The sequence below is a fragment of the Sitophilus oryzae genome, unplaced genomic scaffold (genome assembly GCF_002938485.1).
Source record: "Sitophilus oryzae breed Bouriz unplaced genomic scaffold, Soryzae_2.0 scaffold_1059_pilon_pilon, whole genome shotgun sequence".
In the NCBI taxonomy this organism is placed as follows: domain Eukaryota; kingdom Metazoa; phylum Arthropoda; class Insecta; order Coleoptera; family Curculionidae; genus Sitophilus; species Sitophilus oryzae.
Window position 1 is genome coordinate 177,864 of NW_022145681.1, and position 19,076 is coordinate 196,939.

General features: G+C 33.2%; 1 protein-coding gene across 1 annotated transcript; it reads left to right on the forward strand.

Annotated features, from left to right (window-relative positions):
• Nucleotides 1–10,314: 10,314 nt before the first annotated feature.
• Nucleotides 10,315–15,471, forward strand: LOC115876152. The gene has a single exon (XM_030891838.1). The coding sequence runs from the start codon at nt 10,315–10,317 to the stop codon at nt 15,469–15,471; it is 5,157 nt and encodes a 1,718-aa protein (XP_030747698.1).
• Nucleotides 15,472–19,076: the final 3,605 nt, after the last annotated feature.

Genomic DNA, 19,076 nt, shown 5'->3' on the forward strand with positions numbered 1-19,076 from the left:
ACCATAATACCAGATGTATTAATATCTAAAAATTAAGATATTAATAATAGTGAACAAGAAACGATGATTCAGTGAAGTCATGGTAGGCTTTGGAAAAAAGTTGCTTTTCGCTTAATAGTATAAACGTCAAATTGTTATTAGATCAACATTTTGATAGTCTTAGCAGCATTTTTTTATCTTTTAAATGCTTTTTCAAAATGCCTTTATTATTTGAAGTAGTTGAAGTTGTTGGCATTTTGAAAAAGCAATCAAAGGATAAAAAACGCTGCTAAGACTATCAAAATGTTGATCTAATAACAATTTGACGTTTATACTATTACGTGAAAAGCAACTTTTTTCCAAAGCCTACCATGACTTCACTGAATCATCGTTTCTTGTTCACTATTATTAATATCTTAATTTTTAGATATTAATACATCTGGTATTATGGTAGTCTGGTATGTCGTCGATTTTAAAATAAACTAACTGTTTCTATCTTATTTTTTTGTTAGAATGGGCCTAATCAAGTAAGGGCTACTGATACTGTATTGTAAAAATAAGGTAATTAAGGGCTTATTTTTTGGTATTTCTTATTATTTTGCTAATATCTTCGCTTTGAAAGAAGATATCAAGATACGGTTTTCGCTGACTTTTTAAGCTTTTACTACTCTTTACTATTAGCTAAAATAACACATACTATCGTATTTAATTTTTTTGAAAAAAACGCGCTATGTTTGTTAAATTGTAAGAAAGCGCCCGCTAGCGTCTACGTTCAAAACCTTATTATTATTATTTTTATGGTATAATATAGAGTAAGAAACGCTCTTTTAAACGAGCCCTCGTTTTTTGGATTCTGATCATCCAGTCCGGAGTTATTAACATTTAAATAAAAATAGATCTAACCTTTCCCCACCACTTTATTTTAGCAGATAGGGGAAAATGGTTCCAACAAAAAAAAATCCAAAATTTACTGAAGATTATGAAGCTATTATTTATAGTATCCATTATCTAGGCAAAATTCTGTAAAAAATCTATTTTCTTATTTTCCATAGCAGTTGCGCCACCTAGCGGCTATTTTACAAACTTGAAAATAATTTCCAGCAATTTCTCATAGCTCCTTTAGCTATAAATATTTTTTCCGTAAGCCCTACGGCTAATACTTTCCGAGATTCAGCCGAGAGCTATTCTTAGTGGGACACCCGGTACATTGAAAAAATGACATAATTATAATTTATTTGGTGAAATAACATTAAATATCTTTTTTTCAAAATTTCCATGCAAGCTTCCCTTAAGGATTAACTAATAATATAGATCACACCAAATAAACTTTTAGTCATGTGATTAAGCTTGACCGGCACAGCGTTGCCTACTTTTATATATTTTCTTTTAATCAGAATATTTTAGGAAACAAAAATAAGTTAGTTATAACTATATAAAGAGTTATTATTTACATCAACAAAACTCACCTCCTTTTAAAAAGATTTAAACTAAATTATAACAACACAATTCACTTAAACTAAAAACTCAACATAATACAACAGTAATACAAAACTAAGGGGTCAAAATGAATGACAATGTCAGAAAGTAAATACAGAAATGTGGCAACTTAACATTTTTTACAGCAGAGCTACACTTGAATCCCCAGCGGGAAGTTTAAATTCCAGTTAGTCAGCCCGGCGTCGAATATGGCCATGGTTGGCAACAATGAATTTAAAAATTGCGCCTTCGATTACGTAACTAAAAGTTTAATTACTGGTATCGATTTAATACAAATTGATTTGCTTCAGAATGGTTATTCTGAGAAGAGTGTGAGAAGAATATTATAATTAAATTGTCAGACTCATTATTTTGCCAACCAGCGAAAGATATCTGAAATTCAGTTATTATTAAATAACATTAATTCATTTATTTATACTAAACTTTTTTCCAAAAACGTATTTGCTTGTTTTCGTTAAATTTAATTAAAATATATTTGCGGTTATAAAGCAAATGTGATGAGGTATTACATTTATGATGGACCAATTAATAGCCTTATTTGAAAACATTCATTCCATAAAAAAAAAACATTGTTCTGTACAATTTTGTATAAAACAAAATCAATACTGCATAACTTATTTTATTGCGTACTTCACAAAAAATGAATAATCAAATTATTTTCAACTCGTTTTGTTAATTTAAGAATTCAAATTAGCCTCTAAAAGAAAAAGAAAAGAAGCTTGTTTAATACAATCTAATAAAAATAAATGTATAGCTCATGCATCTGAAGATGTTAGTAATGTATGGCAATCGCTTCTTTGATTTTAAAGAACATAACATAAATAAACATAACATACGTAACATTTAAAAATAATCATACAGAAAATTTGGGGCTTTTTGGTTTTACCTTATTAAGTAATTGTTATCAGGTAGTAATTGTTAATTTTAAAGTTTAACTTGATATAATGTAATTTTAGCAGAACGTCAACGGTTTCTTGTAGACGTATCTGTTTTAAAAAAAAATAAAGTATTCTCGAATAGTTGAATTTAAATATTTTAAATAGTTTTTTTCTTTATTCTTTGTATTTTTTTTGCTTCCGACGACGGAAAGAGATAAACTTTCCGAAACGATAAGCATTTTTTTCTTTGTTAGGTAAATTTGTATAACTATGTAAACATAACTTCTGACAAGTAGTTTCCGTTTGGATTTAACGCAGAAGTGTTTACAAAAAATAATTATTTTATTTTGTAAATTTTCTTGCAGTGAAGAATTCAAATTATTCAAACAGTTTTATAAACATATTATTTAATGTGTATTTTGTTGTCATGATTTCTCAGTTAACTTAGAAACTTTCGAAAACTACTAGAGAGGAGAGAGAGATACCAAGAAGCAAGAAGTAATATAAAAGACCAGTAAGTAACTTTTTATTATTACGATTTACGACCCGGCGTATACCAAGAGAGCTGTCGTAGTTTAGTCTTAGATGTTTTATTACACGTACTTTTAAAAAATATATATTCAATCATTATAAAAAAGTAAATAATCTTAGAAATAGGACATTTCGTCGTTTTTTATATATAATATTGTCTAGTTGAGAATTCCAATAAACACTAATGAAAACAACTATAGCATATTGGAACAAAAGTAATTATTACATATTTCTAAATAAAGCATGAATTTTTCTGCCTTCTTGTTGGGAATTTTTTGGGATTAATTAGCCCACGCGCTAGCATTCAATTTTTCCGCCGACTATAGGTTTGGTGCATTTCACGCCGCCGGCGCGGGCGCCGTCATTTTTTGATGGTATTAAAATATTATTGAAATCTTGGTTTTGTCATAATATTTAAACATTTTAGTTTTTTGCTAGTGCAGTTTTTGAGACTATAAAACACGAGGTTTGTGTGATTGTAACGCTGTTTCGAGTAGTAAAAATAAGTGAAAAAGAATTCAAACTAGGCGTCGTGTTCTGGTTGTGACAATTTCAAAGGTTAATAAAATTGTCGATAAATTGTTAACGCGTAAAAAAAAAGCGCAACTAGGGCGTTGTTGGGTGCAATAACATTGAATAACTCAACTTTCCCGGATATTCAACTCTCCCGAAACCACATTTTATAGCTTCATAGCTCCTCATACCGATTTGATCAACAGCAAAAATGGATTCAAGCAGTTCGACGGAACAAGTAAGTAAATACTCAAAGTGCTTGTTACATAATCAGAAATTGAATAGACATAATACTATGAGAGGATAAAATATAATTTGCAATATTAATGGTATAGTTTTTTTAATAACTAGTGATAAAATATTTTATGAATATCTTCTAAAATTATAATTATGTACCTTTAAAAAATTTCGTTATAGCCGAAATAGCCTAATTATGCCCCACTAGCAAAATCGGTGAATAAAACTATTCTCGCTACCATAGTTGAACTCATCTAAAAAGTTTTTTTTACCTCGTTTAACTGTTAACCATAAATACTGTAATTTGGACACCAACCGAGAAAAAAACGAACCAAAAAACCAAACCAAACCAAAGCAATCAAAACACGATGTAAGCTAAAACACGCCTGTTTACGAATTTTGAGCATGATATTATAAGGGTGCTTGTGAAAAAGTTGCCGCAAATAGGGGTTATCACGGTTCAGAGTCGAACCTAATCTTTATACGGGCCCGGCAACAGTGCCTCGGGCATCTGTACTTAAGAATTTTGTATATAAAATTATTATAGGAGATCTCAGTGACTTTTTTAAATAAAAACGTATTACAATATTTTGAAGGGTTGGGTTGGTACCTACCATGTATCATGGGAATGTGTAATGCTCAGCTAGACTGAATAGAATCAATTCAAGATCTTAAATACTAGGCAATATCCTTAAACAAAAGACCTAGTACTCCGTTCTGCTTAACACCATTATAAAGTAAAATATTGATTTCAAAACTGAATCATTTATCTCGGTAAGTAAAAATATCGATATTACCTTTCAAAAAATTGGTCAAGTGCGAGTCGGACTCGCGCACGAAGGGTTCCGTACCATTCATTATCTATACAACATTAGACACTATATTATTATAAAATTTTTTCCGATTTAGCTGACATTTTGAATGCGCGTATAAGTAATTTAAAAAAAAATGAAGAAACACATTATAAAAAATTGTATTAATCAATAATAAATATTGTTGCGGACCCGTGTGAACTCGGCCTTAGGCCGGCCACTCTGCTATGACTCATACGTTCTAAAAACCCAGCTAAGAATTCTCTAGGCAAATCTGGATTGTCTGTTTCTCTCCTATATAAGCCGGCGCCTGAAGCCTGAAGAGGACAGAGAGAAAAACAACCGGTCGACGCGTACAGTTACAATCGCCGCGCTAATTCAAAATAAATTCCTGTTAGATAAATTATAAATAAGTTATAAATAGTTCTTTAAGTTTTTTTAATCGTTATTGTTTGTTAATTAGTGTTAAATAAATTGTGTTTAAATAAATTGTGACTTTCTATCCACACGAAACCGACGAAAAACGTAACAATATGTAAAAAGTAGAAATAAATATGTAAAAATATGTAAAAATTAAAAAAAAAACGATTAAAAAAAAGTCGCGTTGACTAGGATTCGAACCTGCCTTACTAGGGCTCCAACGTCATAGTAGCGTAAAGTTCTAACGCTTTAACCACGTGGCCACCGAGAACTTGAAAGATTCTATGTAAAATTCTTACTTAAAAGATAATGATTAGTGAAAGTACTTTTTACCTATAAACATTTATTTAATTCTGTTTTTAGTATTTGTTCTTATAGCGGCAACATAGATACATTATCTGTAAAAATTTCAACTGTCTAGCTATAACGGTTCATAAGATAGAGCTTTGTGACAGACGGACGGACGGACGGACAGCGAAGTTTAGTAATAGGGTTCCCGTTTTTACCCTTTGGGTACAGAACCCTAAAAAGCCTTGAAAATGTCAATAATTAACATAAAGGAAAAATCAACTAGCTCAACTTAATGTAACTCAACTAGAATCTGAAACTTATATGACCTGATAAACTAAACGCCACTATTGTGTATTATTGTAAATATTCACAAACACATTATGCCATACCAAATGTAAGAATAAAAGGGTTTAAGTACCCTTTTATTCTTACATTTATCATCATCCTCGAAATGCTGAGACAGACGTGTTTCTTTGATAGAGCAAACTTTCGAAAACAAACTTAAGTTTGAACTGTTATTTGATACATCCACTGCGCAGATATAAAATCGACACTTTTCTAGTTTTGGTGATTTTTTTGTAAAGTTATAGGTGTATAACTTACTTTATATCTCTTGAGTCGTTTCGCCACGCTCGTCAAAAACTTTTAAGAAAAGTAGTAAAAGAAGTTTTAATGGGAAATATTGCTATGATTATCTTTTCAGTCCTAAGACAAGTAGTTTACTTGCATATGTGATAAAGACAATGTAAAAGTGTTATATAATGGACAACTTTTCTTTGAGTATTTTTTTTATATTTTTGGTTTGTGTACTTAACCAACTTATAGTATTATTAGCATATCAAATTCTTTGTATCTGTGCTCTAATCTATCGATGACTTATGGTAAGTGATTTTGTATAGCTTGAGAGAATATAATTGATGATGTGAATTTTTCTCAAACTAGAGAATATTTCCTTATATTACACATGATTAAAACGTCACTTTACTTCTAAAAAGACGCTAAATTATTTGTTTTGTTATTTTCAGTTGCCTAAACAGTGCATCTATATTCTGTATGGTTGCTTAATTTGTACCACTAGGATTTAGCGGCATATGATCTAAAAAGTTCATCCCAGTGAGTATTTTATTCCCTTAAGGGAAATATGTTCTAGATGACGTCGTGGTGACGTTACCAGGCCCTTCTTGTGCCTGATATGAAGCAATAAAACACAGATACACGTAACCGTTCGCTAATGTTCCCTAAATGTGATAAAACTTTGTTCATCTAACCCAACCTAACCAAAATTTTACGTACATTTTGTTATTATATTGATATGACCAATAGTGCTGTGCGCATGTGAAACGTGGACGTTCAATGCAACGGAAAGTTCGTGGCTAGTGATTTGGGAAAGAAAAACACTGACGAAGATTTTTGGAGGAAAGAAGATAGACAACATATGGACTAGAAGAACAAATGAAGAATTAAAGCAACTATATCGGGCACCGAGTTTAACGGGAGTAGCAAGAGCACAAAGACCGAGATGGCTGGGACACATTGAAAGAATGGCGGAAGCAAGAATTCCTAGTATGATAATGAAACGTGAAATAGGTGGAGAAGGAGGGGTAGACCGAGAATCAGATGGAAAAAGGATGTAGCAGAGCAATTGAGAAGTGGCTATTATATATAGGTACGTACACCGTGGCCGGCCGAAGTGCAAGCAGTAGTGTGTCGATCTGTGGTGCGAGAGATGGGATGGTACTGGGTTCGATCCTCAGCCAGTACAGTTGCTTTATTTGTTTAAATAAAAATATTGATTTATCTAAATAGAGTGACAAGCGAGCCGCCACCTCAAGGAAGGCAATGGTAAACCACCTTGAGTATATTTGCTTTGTACAGCCTCTCAAATAGTGCCGTTCGGATTGGGTAATAAACTGTAGGTCCCGTGTAGTTGTGAAACACTGATGACGCACATCACAAGTACATGTGAGAGATAGCCGACGCTCTGTATAGAGTATGGCACTGTAAGAAGAAGATACATACACCCTAGTACATATTTAGGTTTGCACTAAACTAAAACAAACAATTCAGCAGTTTTTTTATTCTAGGAGCTACATATGCCCGATGCACTATTGCTGGACCCTGTATATTTTAACGTAATTATTTTTAACATTGAAAATAGGGAGCCCAGGGGTAATAAGGGAGAGGGGTAATAAGGGAGCCCAAATCGAATTAAAATGCTACATTTGCCACACCATGACGTCATATACACTACTGGCAAAGGAATATTAGCAATAGGAGGTTTTCAATGCGATAAAAAAAGATGGTAAGGCTGCAAAATACACTGCAGTGCAACAGAGACGGATAAAGTGTCTTTTCCCTACCATCGTATAAGGGAAGTGATCATAGAAGTGATACGACGAGAGAGCCCCTGCGAGAGGGGGCGCCGGGCGGGTCTTTAAGACGCTTGTGTGGGGGCTACCGCCTACTAATAGAACAGAATCGAAAAAATAGAAACAGGACGGACAGTGTTGCCATTCAATTAAATCGAAATTATGTTGGCTTGTCAAAATCCTAAATCTTCTAATCCCATTATCTTGCCTACTTAATGAAATATTAAATAAAGTACGAAACAATTTTATGAATGTTTTCTCTAGGCACATAACTTCTTTCTAAAACGAAAAGTAACATGTAAAACTTTGATATCATTTCTAAAATAGCAAGTGCAATTCTATGAAATGGCAATACTGTACGATCTTCCTAGCAGTCGCCCCGACACAGTGGGTCGGCGGCGGCGCTTCACAAAGCCACGGCTGTGACAAAGGAATTAGGCCGAAAAAAACTTTATAAGGAGTAGACGAACAGGGTTGCCGGGTTTGTTAGATTATAATTCCATACGATAACAAAATTCTCGGTAGATCTTCAACAAAAATTAAAAGTACAGAAACGAAATAAAATATAATATTTAAGTCCAAAATTAGCATTCCTATGTGTCGTAATAATAGATCACTCAAATAAAATACAAATATAATAAATATAACAAGAATTAGAAATAGCTAGGTATATTATTTAATATTAAAAAAAATATTGAATTAAATAATATTAATATATTAATAAAAACATACAAAACTATAACAAGTAGGGATAGCAGTCACAAATTAGTGTAGCAGTCACTTTTTACCTTTGTACAAATTTTGATCAGTGATATCTAAAATTAATTTCATTTCAATGGGAAAGCTGTAGCAACTCTCAACTCTTTTTTCATATTAATATATTTTTTTGACTGGAAAATCACTAAAATATTTGTCCGAATTTAGGTTGTTTCTTAACTTAAATTTTGTTTTTTGTTTGCATTTTTTGGGGGAAAATATGGGTTCAACTTTAGTAGATGAATGAAATAAAATCTTTTCAAAAGATATCAACTTCTTCGGGCATGTCGCCAATACCGCGCCTAATAAGGAGTAATAAGGATTTTTAGGAATATCTCTGTAACTCTGCAACTAGACAGAACGATGACATGTATGTGTGTTATTACTAAATAAAATTTAATGAAACAATAATAAAGTCAGATTATACAGATTCCAACGCGGCAGTCGCTTAATTTTTAGTCAAATAAGTCAGCTTTTAAAAGTGCTTCTATTGTAAAAACTAAAGACGCAGTTGAATATATCGTTAGATTTTTCTTTAAATCGGTAGATCGGTAGCTTACAGACGAAACCGGTAGACCTGGCAACTCTGTGATGAACTGACGGGAGTCGGAATAGCGAGGTGCGGAGGCGCGGGAAGGGAAATAAAATAATGGCGATAAATAAAGGGCAGGGAGATGGGTATCATGAGTGGATGGGAGGTGGCGGAATTTCCAAAGTTTGTTATCTTATTGGAGTTTGTCTAAGTAGACAGTCGTAGTGGAAGTGGAAACGGAGAAGTTGTTGTCCATCTCTGTTTAAGCATAGACTTTTTATAGGCGTTTCATTCCAATGCATGTAATTCCTATGCCTAGAGATCCATTGCCGGGCCTGTATAATATATGATGTCTGGCGTATCATCACCGGATTCCCTATCGTTCCGGCCGGATAATTTATTTGACGAATTTTTACGTTCTCTAGTCCACAACCCTGTTGTCGCTCTGTGGAGGCGCTGTCAACATCGCTTCTGTCAACTCTCTGTGCTGTCGACTGACTTTTGCTTTTAGCGCTCTGTAGCCGAACCTAACCATCCCGGCTTTTAGAAATGGTGATTATTTAAATCTTGCTGTATAATTTGAATCAGCTGCTATTTCAAACCAACAGGTAAAGATGAGATATTATCCTTTTAGATTCGATATTATTATTGCATATTTTTAGGGTAGAGTTTTGGATGTCCCAACCTAACTTGTATTTGTATTTTGCTGGCACGTTGGCGTCCCTTTTCTTTTGTCCTCCAGAATGTCACATGGAAGGACATGTTCTTTATTATTTAGTGAGCCCTCGGAAGTAATTCGAGGGTCCAAGGTACGGACTATTTACAAGGTACGGGCATTATCCAAGGTCCTAGTAGTATCCAAGGTACGGGTAGTGTTCCCCTGTACCGTTATCTTATTGACGGACTGTGTCCAAGGTTATGGTCCAGGTTACGGACATTATCCAAGGTCCTAGTAGTGTTCCAAGGTACGGGTAGTGTTGGGTTAACTACGGCAACCCTGTAAGGTGCAGTTAGAAAATGGACTGGTCCAAGAGAGTTCAAGAGGGGAGGACGCAGAAGAAGAACATCTTTTGACCTTTGAAAGACATTATCATTTTACTTAACGTGAAATTCTAATAATATTGACGCTTATACATAAGTTTTTTGGTCCTTCGAACCCGATATTTGGCGAAGAATTTGGAAAAACAGCAACTACAATTGACAACGCAATTTAATGGTTTTTATTCAACAATTGTTACCACAAGAAGTTTGCTATCGCTACAGGTTAGTGTGCATCCTTTTTTTTTCCTTTACTTTACCTACTTTACAAGCCATTATTTGCTCACTTTATTCGATTTTTATCGATTTATATTGAATTACTTTACCTATGCTGTAATTAACCGATTTAAGCCACTTAACACGTTTCTTGTACTTATTTTAATTATTTTAATTGAGGGATTTAAACAAACATTTACTTATTACATCTTTAACATAACTATTTAAATTTTAAATACGTTAAAATGACTGATGAACTTAAAAACAAAAGACGGGTCATTAAAGCAGCTCTCACACGATTTGAAAATTACTTTAACTTAAAAAAGTCTTTGGAAAACCTTCCTTTTGAAGAAGTAGAACAATTAAAAAACAGATTACTTAAGGCTACTACATTTTTAGATGATTTTAATGACGTTCAAATGAGCATTGAAAACTTAGACCCTGAATTTGACAAAAATTTCGATTCACATTCAGAACAACGTGAAAATTTTGAAAATCAGTTTTACCGTATTACATCTGAAGCCAAAAAATATTTAGACAATATTATTACAAAACAAAATGCAGAGTTGAACTCTCAAAATGTACAACAAACAGGCACTGATAATAATATGACTTTTGCATCGATAAAACTCCCACAAATTAATTTACCCACATTCGATGGTGCCCATGATCAATGGCTTTATTTCAGAGACACTTTTCGATCACTCATTCATAATAATAATTCACTAACATCTACACAGAAATTTCACTATCTACGTCTTTCTCTAAGAGGCATAGCAAACGAAACTATTTCATCTCTAGAAGCTTGTGACGATAATTATCAAATTGCTTGGAATATTCTGCAAGACAGATTTGAAAATAAACCTTTACTTGTTAATAATCACATTAAATCAATTTTTAATTTACCATCTCTCACTAAAGAATCACATCAAGGTTTAAGAATGCTACTAGACGGTGTTCAGAAACATATAAACGCCTTAAAGGTTTTGAAACTTCCTACAGAACATTGGGACGCACTTATTATACATATAATAACTTCCAAACTTGATAATGCTACAAGACGTTCTTGGGAATCTACAATTTTTAACACTGAACTACCAACTTATAACGAACTTATAGATTTTTTAAAAGAAAAATGCCGTATATTAGAAACTATTGAAACAAATTACATATCAAAATCACAGAAGAATTATAAAAATGAACCACCTCTTAAACGCGATTTTAAAACATTTTTAACAACAGAAAATAAATGTTCGATGTGTAAAGGTGATCATACAATTTATAACTGTACTTTTTTCCTAAGTCTTTCTCCCACTGAAAGATTTAGTGATATAAAGAAAAAGAAATTCTGTATAAATTGTCTTGGTTCTAATCATGTAACAAAAGACTGTAAATCGTCTGGTTGCAAAAAGTGTGGTAAAATTCATCATACTTTATTACATTTCAATGAAAATCCTAGAACTCATGATAAAGTTAGTACAGGAATAGATACACCATCCAACTCAAACACACCTTTAGTTTCACCTTCAACTTCAACAACGCTTACAATTAATAATTTATCGACAAATGTTGCTTTGCTATCAACAGCTAATGTTAATATATATGACTCTAACGGAAAATTACATAGTTGTCGAGTTTTATTAGATAGTGGTAGTCAATCCAATTTTATATCTGAGAGACTATGTGATATATTACATTTAACCAAGGAAAAAACATCATTTTCTGTTTCTGGGATTAATCAAATATCTGAAATACTTAAACATAAGGTTATTGTTAAAATACGTTCTGCTACAATAAATTATGAAGCGAAATTGACTTGCTTGGTTGTACCTGAAATTACGGGAAATTTACCCTCAGTATCTTTTGATCACACTTTGTTAAACATCCCAAAACATATACAATTAGCCGACCCAAACTTTAACATTTCAAAACCAATTGATTTACTGATCGGCGCTGACTTATTTTGGGAACTACTTAGCATTGGGCAAATAAAACTGGGAACTGGACTTCCTATTTTGCATAAGACAAAACTTGGGTGGATTATTTCAGGGCCTATAATTAATAATTTTCACAATAAAACAACATGCCATTTTAATCAAAATATTGAACAACAACTTCACAAATTTTGGGAAATTGAAGATTTTCATAAAAATAAATTTTTATCGACTGAAGAGTCTTACTGTGAACAACATTATTCAAAAAACACTGAGCGAAATTCTGACGGACGTTTTATTGTTAAACAACCTTTCAAACAATCTGAAGACATTTTAGGTGATTCGAAAAATACTGCTATTAATCGATTTTTAAATTTGGAACGTAGGTTTGAGAAAAATTCTAATTTGAAAAAAGAATACCAAAATTTCATAACTGAATATCAAAATTTAAATCACATGACTTTAGCCAATGATCAAACTGACATATCTGGATTTTTCCTACCACATCACTGTGTTTTTAAAATGGATTCAACTACAACAAAACTACGAGTTGTTTTTGACGGTTCTTCTAAATCAACTTCTGGATATTCATTAAATGACTTATTAATGGTGGGACCTAACGTTCAAGACAGCTTATTTAATATTTTAACACGATTCAGATTTTATCCTATTGTTTTAAGCGCAGACATCGAGAAGATGTATCGACAGATTTATCTCCACGAAAGCCAACGTCATCTACAAAAAATTCTGTGGCGTCCTGATAGAAATCAGGATCTGCTCGTATATAATCTTAATACTGTGACTTATGGAACAGCTTCTGCTGCATTTCTTGCTACTCGTTCTCTTCAGGAGATAGGACATCTAGAAGCGAATGACAATCCTAACATTAGTGATATTATTTTACATGATTTTTACGTAGACGATCTTCTCACTGGTGGACAAACCCCACAAGATGTAAAGGAACTAAAAGATAATCTTTATAAAACTCTTCATAAATATGGAATGAATCTACGAAAATGGCTATCTAATGATAAATCTATCACTGCAGATTCCGATGACATATTTATTTCTCTTGATTATGACAACCAAACTAAGACGCTAGGTTTACTCTGGAATTCTCTATCTGATTCATTGCAATTTAATATTAAACACGAAATACCCGATAAGACTACTAAACGCACGATACTTTCTTCAATTGCTCAAATTTTTGATCCAATGGGACTTTTGACTCCAGTCACGATGACTGCCAAAATCATTCTACAGCAACTTTGGAAGATTAAAATTGATTGGGACGAATCTATACCTGCGGATCTGCATACAAGTTGGTCCACATATAGAACCCAACTTATTCAATTAAATAAACTTAAAATTCCTAGATTAGTTCTTTGTGCAAATGCAGTCGAAATACAATTGCATGGTTTTTGTGATGCTGCTCAACCTGGTTATGGAGCATGTATTTTTATTCGTTCTTCTGATGCTCTGGGAAATGTTACTTCTAATCTTCTTTGTTCTAAATCCAGAGTATCGCCATTAGCACTTACTACTATTCCAAGACTAGAACTTTGTGGAGCCCTTCTACTTGCTGAGCTCATGAATAGTATTTTGAATTCTACGAAATTTGATATACAATCTAAGGTATACTGGTGTGACTCCACTATTGTACTATCCTGGCTAAATACTTCTCCACATCTGCTAAAGATATTTGTTGCTAACAGGGTGGCTCAGATTCAATTACTTACAAATTTAAAAGAGTGGAGATATATTAATACTCATGATAATCCTGCAGACCTTCTAACTAGAGGTATAACTCCTTTAAAATTTATTGACACTAAAATTTGGTTTACGGGACCTTCTTGGTTGGTCAGTGAAGAAATTAATTGGCCACATTGCAAATTTAATTTTTCTAAGGAAATTGATGAAACAGAGTTACGTAATATAACAGCAGTACACTTAATTAAAAACGATTTAAAGGAAAATAACATATTAATGCTTTTAGAAAATTGTTCAAAATTTACAAAACTTTGTCGTATACTTGCTTATGTCTTACGATTTAAAAACAACATTCGCAAAACTAAAATAACACATTTTAGCGGTCCTTTAAGTTTAGATGAGATATCAAGTGCTCTTTTTATTCTAATTAAACTAGTTCAGATCGAATCATTTTCTGAAGATTATAATACCTTACGTAAAATGAATAAATTACCTAAAGGTTCTAAATTACTTAAACTAAATCCATTTTTTGATGAATCCAACGAAATTATAAGAGTTGGAGGCCGTTTACTAAATTCTGATTATACATTCGAAAGAAAACATCCTATACTCCTTCCCGCAAAACACAAACTTACAACTTTAATTGCGGAAAACGAGCATATTAATTTATTACATGCTGGTCCTCAGGCTATGTTAGCTTCTTTACGACAGAGATATTGGCCACTTAATGGACGCAATTTAGTTCGAAAAATATATCACAAATGTGTGAAGTGTTTTCGATTTAACGCCAAATCCGTACAATACATCATGGGTAACTTACCAAAATCGCGTATAACAGCTTCTCGCCCATTTTCCTTCTGTGGAGTTGACTATGCAGGTCCATTCACAATTAAAGATCGTAATGGCCGTAAATTTAACACCACAAAGGCATATATATCACTGTTTGTTTGTTTCGCTACAAAGGCGGTGCATTTGGAGCTAGTTAGTGATTTAACAACTGAATGTTTTTTGGCTGCTCTTCATAGATTCATGTCTAGAAGAGGTAAATGTACACAAATGTTTTCGGATCAAGGTACAACTTTTATTGGGGCAAACAACGAGTTAAAATCTTTTTTCCAAATTAATGGTGACAAATTAACAAACAATTTAACAAATCAAGGAATACAGTGGAATTTCATTCCACCTAGAGCTCCACACTTTGGTGGACTATGGGAATCGGCTGTAAAATCGGCTAAATACCATATAAAAAGAGTAGTCGGTAATTCTATTTTTAATTTTGAAGATTTTAACACTATTCTATGTCAAATAGAAGCTTGTTTAAATTCGAGACCTCTCTGTCCTCTGTCTGATGATCCTGATGATCCTACTTGCCTCACTCCTGCACACTTTTTAATTGGAGAACCTGTTACAACTATACCACAAACCAATGTTCTGGGTACACATCCATCTAGACTATCCAAATACCAACACCGTCAACAAGTTGTACAACACTTTTGGTCCAGATGGTCGAAAGAATATGTTTCTCAACTTCAAGTCCGTACCAAATGGAGAGAACAACACAATCAAATATTGAAACCAGGTTTGCTTGTCATCATAAAGGAAGACGGCTTACCACCACTCAAATGGCGGATTGGGCGTATTCAACATGTGCATCCTGGGTCAGATGGTGTGACACGTGCAGTAACCATTAAAACTGTCAATGGAACATTCAAACGTCCTGTTACAAAGATTAGTGTTTTCCCGAGCAACGAAGACTAACATCTTTGAAACACGGAGTGCTTTCAAGGGGGGGCGGTATGTTGGGTTAACTACGGCAACCCTGTAAGGTGCAGTTAGAAAATGGACTGGTCCAAGAGAGTTCAAGAGGGGAGGACGCAGAAGAAGAACATCTTTTGACCTTTGAAAGACATTATCATTTTACTTAACGTGAAATTCTAATAATATTGACGCTTATACAGGTAGTGTCCCCATATTGCTACAGTATGGATACAGTGTAAGCCCCATGCTGCTTCGCTCCCATTTCTCAGTCTAGTCAGTAGCTTCGGTTGTATTGATTCATGGTGTCCTCATTCTGGCCTATTTTGTTCTTTTGGCCGACAGGATCGCCGACAGACAGCTAAGTGTAGATTTGAGTTCTAGTTTTACATTTAACATCTAAAACATTTTCAGTCTTAACTTAACGTACATTTTAAATAATATCGTACAGACTATATTTAGTGGTTAGATTATTAAGAACATTTATGTAGATTTAGTAGTTACAATATGATTTAGATCTTAGGTTTCATTACATTACGCCTTGTAATAGTATTTAACCACTATAATAATTATTAAAATTCTACAATGTCATTTACCAACAAAGAACATCATGAATAAATATAGTCATTAGTTTTAAGTAATATACAACTGTGTTTTCTTTCTCTGTACATGCCTGGCGCCCAATATCTATATTTTTTTGTTTATTGTTATTGATTAGTTTTCTCTCTAGTGAAATACCTTACCCACGACTGCTCTCCGATGAAAAGCTGCCGTTCGCAGTGGTAATGTTTATAAAAAACGCTACATTACAACAACGAGCGTGAACGATTAAAACGACGAGGTCGTAGACCCAGTCGTTCTAATCACAAGAGTGTTGTAATCATGTTTAAACGCACGTGTCATGTACAACGTTTTATCTAAAACCGAGAAATAATAAAATACTGTTTTAATTTTCGTTTATTAGTCGCCCACCTTTAACACCTTTAACTGTGACATTTGTCATATTTTTTTAATTATAATTGTGGGGAATGGTTACCTGCTTCAGACTATAGTTACAAACGTTGTTTATCAAGTAATAGAGAGTGTGTTTTTTTCTGAAAAGTCAGTTTGCCCTGTCAAGTAAAGACGAGCACACAAATCATTTTAAAAATTATGATGAGCGATTCCGAAAGTCTCCCTTCAGATGTAGAAGTTGCCGCAGTCATTATTGCCGGAAAAGTTGCGATCAAAATATGAAAAAACATACAACCAGTTTTTGACATTGGATGACAAAAAGGTAAAAAGTCAATGCAATGAAAAAATAATTTTAGCATATTTTGAAAATCTTGCACGGAAATACAGCGCATCAAGTCTATGGACGTTTTATGCTATGTTGCGAGGCACAAAGAAAACAAGAAAATTGTTGCGCAGCACATTTTGGGATCATGAATCGATGGGGAAGTATGCCAGCCCGAGTGCGAACCAAACCGATCAACAGCCCAATTTATTTCTTGTTTGAAGAATTGTTTTGAAGAAGTGTAAAAAATGTGTTATTAATATTTATAATAATTAGTAGTAGGAATTTGTATCAAAAATTAATATATTTAGATGTTCGTAGTTGTTTTTCATTATTATAAAAACTAGTTGTGTGTTATACATTCATAACACCACTATTTGTGTTATGAATCTCATAACGTAACTGAAATACTAAAAAAATAGTGATGTAAAAACGTTATAACTAAATGGTTGTAGATAATAGCTATTTATGTAACTAGTACCTAAAATGATGTTTTTTAGGACGAATCATTACTGTTTGCGGACGAGGCGTTAGCCGAGTCCGAAATAGTAGATGAGTCCTAAAAAACATAATTTAGGTACGTGTTACATACACTATTTTTTGTCATACGCTTTTTACAGTTTTTTAGAACGCATATTTGCAAATTTTCCATATTTGAAATTATAATGTTTGAAAAAGTTGGCTTATAAATTCATATCTTAGTAACGAGTTTGTTTATTTCATCGCATTTTGACATGTCATTCGAAATTTGTCACAAAATCACACAAATTCATCAACAATTTTAAAATGTTCCAAAATCCCGAACATATTGCTAATAAGGCCAAAGAAATCGTGTTGGATTTACTTCCTGTGAAGTCTCGTGCCATTTACCAGAAAGAATATGATGTTTTTAATGAATGGAAAGACAAAAATGGCGTATTCGTTGTAAATGAAGATGTATTGCTAAATTATTTCCACGAAAAAGTAAGTACCTAGGTACCTATTTAAAAGAGGCTTTTAAATTAAAATATTCTTAAATTACAGTCACAAACATTCAAACCATCGTCAATTTGGTCGAAATATTCCATGCTGAGAGCAGTGTTAAGTGTTAAAGAAGATATTTATATTGACAAATTTCCAAAACTTATTGCTTTTTGAAGAGGAATTCGGTTGGTTACGAGCCTAAAAGTCTAAGGTTTTGTCCATAAAAGAGATCGGTGATTTTTGGCCACGGCTAGTGATGAAACTTATTTACTTACTAAGGTAAGTTTGCGATAATGATTTTTAAAATATATAGATGGTTTCTTATTCCATTGTATTTGATTTTTAGGTAGCTCTTGTCATTGGCCTTTGTGGAGCATGTAGAAGAGAAGAATTGTACTCTCACGAGTGCAAGACATCATAGAAAAAGACAACAGCTGCCTTTTAGTTACCCTTGCGGATACAAAAACTAATATCAAAAGAGTGTTTCCGGTGGTGAACGAAGGGAACGTTGTCAATCCAGTTGAGTTGTATAGAAAATATGCTTGTCTTAGGCCAAAAAATGTACCACATGATTATGTCTTCATCTCTTATCGTAAAGGAAAATGCACCGTGCAACGAGTCGGCATTCATTCATTTGGGAAGATGCCATCGATTGTAGCAGCATTTTTAAAGTTGTCGAACCCAAACGAATATACAGGTCATTGTTTCCGACGTAGTTCTGCTACTCTTGCTGCAGATGCAGATGTGGATTTTACATCGCTGAAACGCCTAGGAGGTTGGAGGTAAAAATTTTAATATTTTCCGATCTTGTTCTAAACAACAATAATTATTTAGGTCGTCCACAGTGGCCGAAGGTTACATAGAAGAATCTATTGAGAAAAAGAAGAAAGTTTGCAAACTGCTAATGGGGGAAAAGAAAATCGCGACCACTTCCACGGATGTATTACCAAGTACATCATCGTTCGCATTTACTCCACCTCATCAGAAAGTAAATTTACCTGCCAATGGAGGAGTCGTTTCGATTGCAGATGCAAGTTTTCAAAATGCACAAAATTGTTCATTTCATTTTTATTTTTCCAAATAACTTAGCTTTTGATATTGTTAGTATTTAATAATTTAAAAATCAAATACAGTGGAATAAGAAACCATCTATATATTTTAAAAATCATTATCGCAAACTTACCTTAGTAAGTAAATAAGTTTCATCACTAGCCGTGGCCAAAAAATCACCGATCTCTTTTATGGACAAAACTTAGACTTTTTAGGCTCGTAACCAACCGAATTCCTCTTCAAAAAAGCAATAAGTTTTGGAAATTTGTCAATATAAATATCTTCTTTAACACTTAACACTGCTCTCAGCATGGAATAT

Excerpts from the sequence above, each read along its gene's own strand:
- LOC115876152 (XM_030891838.1), top strand. The coding sequence starts at position 10,315 with ATGACTGATGAACTTAAAAACAAAAGACGGGTCATTAAAGCAGCTCTC.